General features: G+C 38.9%; 1 protein-coding gene across 2 annotated transcripts in view; it reads right to left on the reverse strand.

Annotated features, from left to right (window-relative positions):
- Positions 1–3,300: 3,300 nt before the first annotated feature.
- Snx7 (sorting nexin 7) overlaps positions 3,301–11,033 on the reverse strand; it is an 85,539-nt gene continuing 77,806 nt past the window's right edge. For both annotated transcript variants that reach the window (XM_005357198.2, XM_005357197.2), the window contains one exon: positions 3,301–3,729. In XM_005357198.2, coding sequence (XP_005357255.1) covers positions 3,652–3,729 — 78 coding nt within the window. In that variant the 3' untranslated portion in view covers positions 3,301–3,651. The remainder of the gene's footprint in view (positions 3,730–11,033) is intronic.

Here is an 11,033-nt window from a genome sequence, read left to right on the forward strand (position 1 = left end):
CTGATCTCAGTCTATTTGTTGCTAAGAGCACCCTCCTCCCCACAGTGTGACCACCAAAAATACATCTGTGCTTTGCTGGATGTCCTCTGAGGATCAAACTGGTTACCAGTTGAGAATCTCAGATAGAGCCTCATGGATAGGTGAAGCAATGGTTCCAAGCAATATCAGAGGTGTAAGGAGACAGAGGTAAAATAGGAATGCTCAAAACCAGTTTTGTCCAGTTCCTTTTGGGTACATGAATGGATCAATCTTCTCCCTTTTTTAGTTTGATTTGTTCTTTTGTCAAATGCAATAAGAATTGAAAGCAAAAGCCAGGCAGTGGTGGCACATGCCATTATTCTTAGTACTCAGGAGGCAGAGGCAAGGGCATCTCTGAGTTCAAGGCCTGCCTGGTCAACAGAATGAGTTTCTAGACAGTCAGGGTTACACATAGGAACACTATCTCCAAAAACCAAACCAAACAAACAAAACACAAAATTAAGAGAAAGATTTGGGAAAATAAGCCCAAAAGGCAATAAAAACTAATCAATCAACAGGTTTTGAGTGAAGCATAGATTTATCTATGACATATGAAAAGTTACACAATTTTCAAAACAAGCAATAGTGGATTTGGATAAAGGGATTTTTGAATTAAGTCATTTATCACATATGTGACATCCTAAGCAGATTCCAGGCTTCAGAGCAACATAAATTTATCCAAGATAGTCTTCGTTGGTGTAAGAAGGCCCATTTGTATGTGCATATGTTCATTCTTGGGAATATATACAAATCATGATTTTCTGTTTAAAATGTGTTTGTGTGGGGATACATTGGGATATATCTTTGTGCTCATCTGCTTTTGAGTGGTGAGCCAACAAGTATTATACAGTAAATATACAGCTGACAATTCTATTGGACTATCCACGGGAAGTGTATATGTACATTCTACTTGGAGTAACCTGTTTGTGCAGAGCTATGGGGACATCTGTCCTTTGGATCAGTTATTATCAATTCTGTGAAATGTTGTGAAATTATGGCATTTCTCCCTTCTATAGCATCCCAGCAGTGTATAAACCTGACTTTTCCTGTAGGACAACCAGATACATCCCCACATCATGAAGCCATGGTGGGAAAAGGATTCAGTCAAGTCCTTGTTCTCACAGCCAAAATCTACATAAAAATACTCCCCCACAAACTTTCTTTACAGAAGCCACTGATAAAAGGAGCCTCAAATAGGAGATAAACACATCTTCTCCAACAGCAGACTCAGGAAGGTGTAAGCTACTGGTCTTCTCCTCCGACTTAACAAGCTACTAATATTCTGCATTACCATTTACCTTGGTTTCAACTAACATAGGATCATAGCCCAGGAAATTAATAGTTTATACAGAAAAAGGCATGAGTCACTAACGCTAGATTTTGGGAGAAAAATTCTCACCTGGGTATCGTGAAGTCAAAAGCAGGGTCTGCAGAAGAGATTCCTTTTAACTCAACCAGCTAATGCAAATCAAGCCCACAGGTTAGTATAGTTATCAACACCTTGAGCCCAGCCACACCCTCTCTGAGATGTAAAGAGCCTCCTTGCCAGATCCACTGGTTTCTTGTGACTCTGAAAATACATACTTGATACTATTGTTACAGCCTATGGGATTGTTAACTTGTCTGTATGCTGTTTGTATTGTTAAATTGTCTGAAAGCTTTGTGAAGATCACTCCTCTTTTTTACCCTTATGCCTTAACTCTTATGACCTTCTGTTCACCTTCCCCCAAAGAACAAAGAAACGTGCAAGACAAAGGTGCCCAGTCAGTCAGTTAGTTCTATTCCTCAGATCCCATTCCCAAGCCAGTTTCTGCTTGTCGTAGAAGTCTGTTCTGAACCCTGAAGGAGTGCTGAGGCTGGAACTCAGTAGCTCCCAAGACTTTTGGTGGAGACATATACCAACTAATGTTCCCTTTTTAGTCAGTTCTGAGCTGCAAAGTGAAACCTTGCCTTAGAAACCAGAGTGAATAAATGGAAAAGAGAAGAAGAAATATCAGCAATGAACATGGGATACTGCATCTGTGAAGAAAACAGACTGAGCAGTGCTTCCAAGTCAGGTGTTAAACCTTGCAGCTCTCCTCCCTACCCTTGTCTCCCACCATGCCCCCGGCCCACCCAACAATTTCATGCCCACAGATAAGTAGATTTATTATACATACATGTGTATGTGTATGATATTTGAAACAGTGTCTCATGTAGCAAAGACTAGTTTCAAACTTGCTATGTAGCCAAAGAGTCTCTTCAAAGAAAGTCTTGATTCCCCAGCCTCCACCTTAAGAACAAGGAGAGCAGGCAGGTACCACTTCCCCAGTTTATATGGGGCTAGTGATTGAGCCAGGGCTTTGTGAATTGGATGTAAGATGAGCATTCCTACCAAAGGAGTAAGCCAGTACTCGGGAGGAAGAGACAGGTGTATCTCTGTGAATTCTGACAGCCTAACCTACATAGCAAGTTCCAGGCCAGCCAGGATGACATAGCGAGATTCTGTTGATTAATTGATTAGTGGGGGTAAGGTCAAATGCTTTTAATGTTCTCCAGGAAACTGAAATGAAAAGAAGGAGTGGACTCTTTAGAAAGAACTAGATGTCCTGCCTTCAGGCAATTATATAAGTTAGGAATGTTTTGTAGTAATAGAGTTTGATTTTCATTGAGTCCCTGTAATAGTTATTGGCATGTACTACTCAAATTTAAACATGGTCTTTTTTTTTTCTTTGTGCTAATTGCTTTGGGGAAAGTAGAGGAAACCTGTGCTTTTCAAGTCATAAAGTGGCCATGTGCTAATGTGAAACACTCTCAAACATTCTTCATCACTCTCTCCCTCAAGCACCCACAGCATAGGAATAGGCAGACTCAAGATGCTGGATGCCTTAAAAAAAATAAAAGCTGGCTGTGAATTGTAAAGATATAAAAAAAAAATTACCATAAAAGAGAATCCATTAGGTATTGTGAATGAGGTTATACGAGGATTTCTAAATAATATGACAAATAATAATTTGAGCCTTTTTGGAAAATTTTTACATTGTAGAAAACAACAACTTAATTTTTAATAAAAGTTTAAGAAATTGTTATGAATATTAAATCATTATTTATATTTATTTCAAGTTCTAATATCAAAGTAAATTATGATGGTATTAAGGTACATCTATAATATCCTTGACAATACATATGGAATTAATGTTAAAAATGTTAAAAGAAAGAACATATCATAGACACCAGTTTCTTATTAAAGATTTTATTAAAACCAAGTCTTTACAACATATTGAAAAATGTAATGTTCCACAGTAAAATATGTAAGAAAAAAAACCTGTATATGTAATTAATGGCACATAAATTTAAGAACAAAATTAAAATTACACTAAATCTCTTTCTAACCACATAGACATAGATAAATATCTATCCATATAGCAGATCTATAGATCTATAGAATATACATCATATAGTAGACCTATATATCGAGATAGATATATTTATATCACAAATTCACGTTGATGACCTGGAATACCTGAGTTTTTAAGTTGTTGGTTTTCCAGACAGTGCAAAATCATTTGTCATCCACTTCAGAAAGGGCACAGCCAATCCAGAGAAAAAAACAACTTTGGTTGATAGACGCTGTCTTTCAAAGATCAAACAGGATTAAATTTTATCTTCAGAGTCTTCTTCCAAGGGGAGGTCAGTCTGTGATGTGAGGAATGATTCCCACGTAGCAAGGCACTGTGGAACAGAAACACCGTGAGGGGGTCAGCTGTAGCTGATGATCACACGCTCCCACAGCAGTACGCCCCACTTCTCCTGTCAAATGGGAGTCTCTGTCATTTTTTAGATATTTTAATACCCTCCCATGTGTGAGTGTGTGTGTGTGTGTGTGTGTGTGTGTGTTTGTGGGCGTGTTTTGTATGGGTGTAGACATTTTCATTGTGTGTCCACAGAGGCCATTGCGTTTTGAGACAGGATCTGTCATTGAACGTGACCTTCCCCATTCAGCTTCACTGGCCAGCAATCACCAGGGATTCTTCAGACTCCACCCACCTAGAACTGGATGACTGATGTGTGTACCTGGGCCCCAGGCACTTTCCATGGGCTGTCTTAGGTGTGCAAGCTGGTACAGCAAGAACTTTACTGATTTAATCATCTTCCTGGCCTGGCATTCTAATTCTTTTTTTTTTTTTTAATTGAGAAAAGGAAAATAAAAGTTTCCGCCTCCTCCCAGCCTCCCATTTCCCTCCCCCTCCTCCCTCCCTTCTCCCCCTTCCCCCACTCCTCTCCCCCTCCCTCTCCAGTCCAAAGAGCAGTCAGGGTTCCCTGCCCTGTGGAAAGTCCAAGGTCCTCCCCCCTCCGTCCATGTCTAGAAAGGTGAACATCCAAACTGGCTAGGCTCCCACAAAGCCAGAACATGAAGTAGGATCAAAACCCTGTGCCATCGTCCTTGGCTTCTCATCAGCCCTCATTGTTCGCCATGTTCAGAGAGTCCGGTTTTATCCCATGCTTTTTCAGTCATAGTCCAGCTGGCCTTGGTGAGCTCCCAATAGATCAGCCTCACTGTCTCAGTGGGTGGGTGCACCCCTCTTGGTCCTGACTTCCTTGCTCATGTTCTCCCTCCTTCTGCTCCTCATTGGGACCTTGGGAGCTCAGTCCAGTGCTCCAGTGTGGGTCTCTGTCTCTATCTCCATCCATCACCAGATGAAGGTTCTATGGTGATATACAAGATATTCGTCAGTATTGCTATAGGATAGGGTCATTTCAGGTTCCCTATCCTCAGCTGCCCAAGGAACTAACTGGGGACATCGCCATGGGCTCCTGGGAGCCACTCTAGATTCAAGTCTCTTGCCAACCCTAAGGTGGCTCCCTTAACTAAGAATGCCAAACAATGACATTCTAATTCTTAATGAGAGTACTATTGACAAATAAGAGGAAAATATATAAAACAGTCCATATTATCCCAGTGACAGAAGAGAAAAGAGAGCTCAGATTTACTCATTTGGACGTGAAACGGTGCACATTGGCATTTAAACCTGGTCATGATGCAAACAGGCTTAGGTGCCTTAGGATCTCACTACATTGGGTGTAAAGCACATATATTTGCCCCTCTGCACACACTTCATACACACTGCCTTGCACAAGGGTTCTGAGAAAGCTATCTGTAATTTTATTATGTGCTGGGAGCGGACGGTAAAACTCAACATTTAGTGGCTAAAACATCATTAAAATTATGGAACAAAGAAATACACACAGTAAACCAACAACAAGGGGGAAATAAATCATATAAGTGTCTATTAATCCCCCAAAGCCAGAAAGAAAACCGAAATAATGAGATGAATAAAAAAAATAACATCAAGACAACACACTCAAACTTAATCCTGTCAATAGTCAATTTGAATGTCTACAGAGAACACATCTCAAAAGGGATAAATTGTGAACAGAAAACTACAGCCCACCTGCACTGTGATTAAATTTCTTATGAGTATTTAAAAATAATGACAAAATGGAAAATGACATGTGATTGATAGGTTCAAAGAAAAGATTGAATAATAACACTACATTAGTATTAAAGACTTCAGGAAACAAGATCCTTATCACGATAAGAATGATCTCTTATAGCAGTGCATCTGGAAATCTAGGACACATTAAACAAAGGCAGCCATACAAGGAGAAGGGCAAGAATATTTATAATTGGTTTTGAGGTCCTCTCATGTTTACTATGTAGGCAGAGAAACAGGGATACAAATTTGAAGCACGTGATCAATCATGTTGGTTGGCCTAATGCACATCTAAAAAACAGAACCAGAGAGCACATCTTTTATACACCATTTTCCGGAGCACATGAGATGCCTAAACAGTCAAGAGTGACAGCACACGCCTGTAATTCCAACACGTAGGAGACTGAGACTCTTTGTTAGGATCGTGTCTGGGCTGCATAGTGAGTCTCGGGCCAGTCTAGGCTACTGAATGAGATCCTGTCTCAAAAAATATTTATACAAACAAGCCACATGAATTATGGTCTGTGAAACTAGGTTGGAAACCAGTAAGAGAAATGCCCATGAAAGCCCCGAAGTATTTTTAATCTAAATAGGAGAATCTTAAATATCCGGACCACAGAGAAAACCAAAAGTAAAATAATGAAGTCTTTTGACTGAATGAAAAAAGAAATCACAATATATCAAAAAACTTACACATACTACTAAACACCACCAAGGGAGTGAACAGAGAAAGTCTAACTGCCTACATTAGAGAAGAGAAAAGTTCTCCAATCAATGAATTTAATCCCCTACTTTAAAAAGCAAAAGAGCAAGAGCAAAACAGTCAACAACAAACATATTACTACCCAAAGTAAGTCGCAGGATGTGCATGTATGGATATGTTTGTGTGGGCAAACCAGAGTATGAATCAATAAAAGACAACAGAAAAAAATTTAGAGGAAAAATAATAGCACTAAATGTTTAATCTTTAAGAAGATTAGTAATATTGTGAAAGTGCCTTACTCATCATAAAAAAGGAAAATGGTACAGGGTGATGGGGGTGATAGCGGTACAACACTTGCCTCGCGTGTGTGCACGAGGTCTCAGCCTTGATCCCTCATGCTGTGACAATGACAAAGAAAAGAGGAGAGGAATCAAGAGTGAAGAGTGGAACAATGGCCAATTACTCAAAAGGAGAAAAATCACAAAAAACAACTGCATAGAAAAGAGGTAACCCAGATGAATTTAAACTGAGGGGGTCATTTTCATTTTGCAAATAATTCAGTGGTGAATTCCATAAAACATTTAAAGAAATCATAACGATCCTGTATACACACACATGGAACTGAAGACACAGGAGCACTTTCTAGCTAACCCGAATCACAGACACTGCAGAAGAAAATTGGAGACTGATTTTAATCAGAAAGATAGATGCAAAAATTCTATAAAAAATAGTAAAGTCAGTAATCTCTTCAAAAATTATATGTAATATGCAAATGGTCTTATTCATGAAATGCAAGGTTTGATTAACTCTCAACATTCCTAAGACCACATTAAAGACAGAATTTCTCAACAGATACTAGAGAGCATTTGGCAAATTTCAAAGTCATCTATTCCGATTAAGACAAAAAGTCTCAGCAAGTCAAGAGAAGAGAAATTCTATATATTGAGAAAGAAAATCTGTAAAAACAAAACCCTATAGCTTACCTCCTATGCAAATATGCAATAAGGATTGGTTGTTTACGAATTTGTTTTTCTTCCCAATTTAGACATGGTTTCATGTCTCCTTCACCAAATATAAACATTAAAAACGACAGAAGAGCACAGTGAGAAAACCAACCCACAATCTAACACACAGTCTGGGAGAGCCATTTTCCCTGCAAACCCTTCGGGTGAGCTCTTGCCCCTCATCTGAGAGGTCACCCAGAACCAGCGACATTTACTGCTTTCAGAAAAACAGTGTATCTTTTTGACAACTCAGGGAAACTACCACTTAAATACTGACCATCCCCCCAGGTGAAAGTCAAAGTGAAATTCCAAACAGCTTTCTTTGTTGGGAAGTCATGACAAATAAAGACTCTGAATAGTACCAAGAATGATGCTGGTTCACAAACAAACTCTCTTCTTTCACTGCCGTACTGTGCTTCAACTAAGTCAGTTTAATAAAGGCTATGATGACATGCTAGCTGCCATCCATGTCAGTTAGTACAGTGGACCAACATTCATTTATAAAGTAAAAACTGAGGCTATTAAAACATGGAAAAGAGATGTACATTACTAAGTAACTTCTTTACCATTCTCCAACTGGAAGGAGAAAATATGGAAATCAAAGAACAACCTTTATAGAATAACACATATAATCACCATTGGATACATTGCTATGAATACACAACAGGCATCACAATGGTTCTTTTATACATCATGTTTTTTTCAGTGAACAATTACTATCACAAGCTCTATTTTACAAGTAAGAGAGCTGAGCCTCAAATAACTTAGATACACTTAAAGCACTGCAAATATCCCGGGGACTATAGTTAATGTTTATTTTTCAACACTTGGAGAATGACAGATCTCCTACATCATCACTGGCTACATTTAATATGTCGTTAGCGAACATGAAGATGTCTCTCTTTTACACAATGGAAGGACTATTGTGGGAGAAGAGGTGGGCACAAAAATAGGGGATATCAGGGTGATCAATTTTTTAAAAAAAGAATATGTATAAAATCTGTGGATGTGGAAGCTGATTCTCTGCAATCTCTTGTGGGAATTGGTTCTTTCTTTATACCATATGGATCCTGCCATGGTGGCAAGTGTTTGTTTGTGTTGAGCCATGCTGCTGGTGCTCTTTTGGAATTTTAGTGTAAGATGTTCTACTTTAAATGAGTATATTTGGTAACTGTTCTTTCCCACTCACCTGGGGCTAATATTCACTTGAGTTATCTGGTAACTGGCACATATATCATGCCAATCTACAAATCCATTTTTAAAAGCAATAAAAGGGGCAAGACGGCTCAGTTGGTAAAGGTGCTTGCTACTGAGCCTGCCAACCTGAGTTCATTTCCTAGAGCAGTGGTTCTCAACCTTCCTAATGCTGTGACCCTTTAATACAGTTCCTCATGTTGTGATGACCCCACAACCATAAAACTGTTTTCATTGCTACTTCATAACTGCAATTTTGCCATTTTTATGGATCGTAATGTAAATATTTTGGAGACAGAGGGCTGTCAAAAGAATCATGGCCTACAGATTGAGAACAGCTGCCCTGGATCCAAATAGCAGAAGGAAACGATCCACTCCTACAGGTTGTCCACTGACATCCACATGCATGTCATAGCATGTGCCCAGACACATGTATACATTCAAACGCTAAACAAACAAATGTAATAAAAACTAAAAACCTTGATGTCTAACAAACTTCATTTCTTGTAATCCTTTCCTGCTTTGCTTTAAACTAGAGAACCTGCGTAAGACTTCAAGCAATGGACAGTTCACACTGCACAGTTAATCAGTTTAGAGTGGTGAGCATCTACTGTGCTTAGCATTGTGACAGCTGAAAAATATTAAGGACAAAGATAACAAAATCTCAGAACCTACTGACTTTGAAGTAAACTTTTTAAACTTGTCTATATTGAGCTATATTTTTGCCTTGCCACCCTCCCTTCCTCCCCCCTCCCCTTCTGCTCTCTCACATGATCCCCACACTCCCAATCTACTCAGGAGATCTTGTCTTTTTCTACTTCCCATGTCGATTAGATTCATGTATGTCTTTCTTAAGGTCCTCTTTGTTGTCTAGGTTCTCTGGTTGTGAATTGTAGGCTGGTTTTTCCTTGGTTTATGTCTAAAAGCCACTTATGAGTGAAAACACCAGATTTTTGACAAAAAAAGCAAAAAATATAAAATGGAAAAAAAAGAATATTCAACAAATAGTGATGGCACAACTGGATATCAACATGTAGAAGAATAAAAATAGATCCCTATCTATTGCCATGAACAAAACTCCAAATGGATCAAAGACTTCAACATGGAACCAACCACACTGAACCTCATAGAAGAAAACGTGGGAAGAACACTTGAATGCACTGGCACAGAAGACCACTTCCTAAATATAACCCCAGTAGCTCAGACACTGAGAGAAACAATTAATAAATGGGACCTCCTGAAACTGAAAAGCTTCTGTAAAGCAAAATAACGCAGTCAACAAGATAAAAAATGGCAGCCTACAGAACGGGAAAAGTGCTTTACCAACCACACACTGGGCAGAGGGCTGATCTCCAAAATATACAGAGAACTCAATAAATTAGTCATTAAAAGAACAAATAATCCAATAAAAAATGGGATACAGACATAAACAGAGAACTCTCAACAGACGAATCTAAAATGGCTGAAAGACACTTAAGGAAATTTTCAACATCCTTAGTCATTGGAGAAATGAAAATCAAAATAACTCTGAGATTCCATCTTACACTTATAAGAATGACCAAGATAAAAAATACTGACGACAACTTATGCTGGATTATGCTGGAGAAGATGTGGGAATAAAGGGAGGGCTCCTCCATTGCTGGTGGGAGTGCAAACTGGTACAGTCACTTTGGAAATCAGTATGGTGATTTCTCAGAAAATTAGGAAACAACCTACCTCAAGACTCATATATATATCCAAAGGATGCTCAAGCATATCACAAGGACATGTGATCACCTATGTTCATAGAAGCATTGTTTGTCATAGCCAGAACCTGAAAACAACCTAAATGCTCCTCAACCAAAAAATGGATAAAGAAGATGCATTTACTCAATGGAGTACTACTCAGCAGAAAAAAAAAAATGACATCTTGAAATATGTGGGCAAATGGATGGATCTAGGAAATATATTGAGTGAGGTAACCCAGACCCAGAAAGACAAATATCAAATGTACTTACTCATAAGTGGCTCTGAAGTAAGTTCTTTAAATCAAGTGTTTCCATCTATTTGGCCTTGAATTGAAATTAAGCATTTACGCTTTATTTTCTTAAAAAAAAAATCACTACTATCATTGAAGTTAGTTAGTATTAGCACAAATCAGAATGAGGTCCAAAAATAAATTCAAAGATGATATTAATGAAAGGCATCCTCACTGGCCTAGTCTTTGTGGCTAGCCTAATCAAATTCAGCTTCTTATGCTACCGTGGTACTCCAACCATGGGGTTCTACTTTCATTTGAATACTGTGTCATCATTTTCCACATTTTATTTTATACAGTCATCTTCTGATGGAATCAAATAATCCTGTTTTAATTAAGAGAATGAATTTGGGTGCTACATGGCTCTGAGAGTTAAGGCACTTGCCATGCAAACCAGGTGACCTGCGCTGGATTCCCAGAACCAACGGTGGAAGGAGAGAACCAGCTCCACCATGTTGTCTTCTAACATCCCCAGGCATGCCATGGTACATGCACGCCTTCACATATATACAACAATTAATATTTGTAAATCCCAGCACTCGGGAGGCAGAGGCAGGCGGATCTCTGTGAGTTCGAGACCAGCCTGGTCTACAGAGCTAGTTCCAGGACAGGCTCCAAAGCCA

This window comes from Microtus ochrogaster, chromosome 21, assembly GCF_000317375.1.
Source record: "Microtus ochrogaster isolate Prairie Vole_2 chromosome 21, MicOch1.0, whole genome shotgun sequence".
Classification (NCBI taxonomy): domain Eukaryota; kingdom Metazoa; phylum Chordata; class Mammalia; order Rodentia; family Cricetidae; genus Microtus; species Microtus ochrogaster.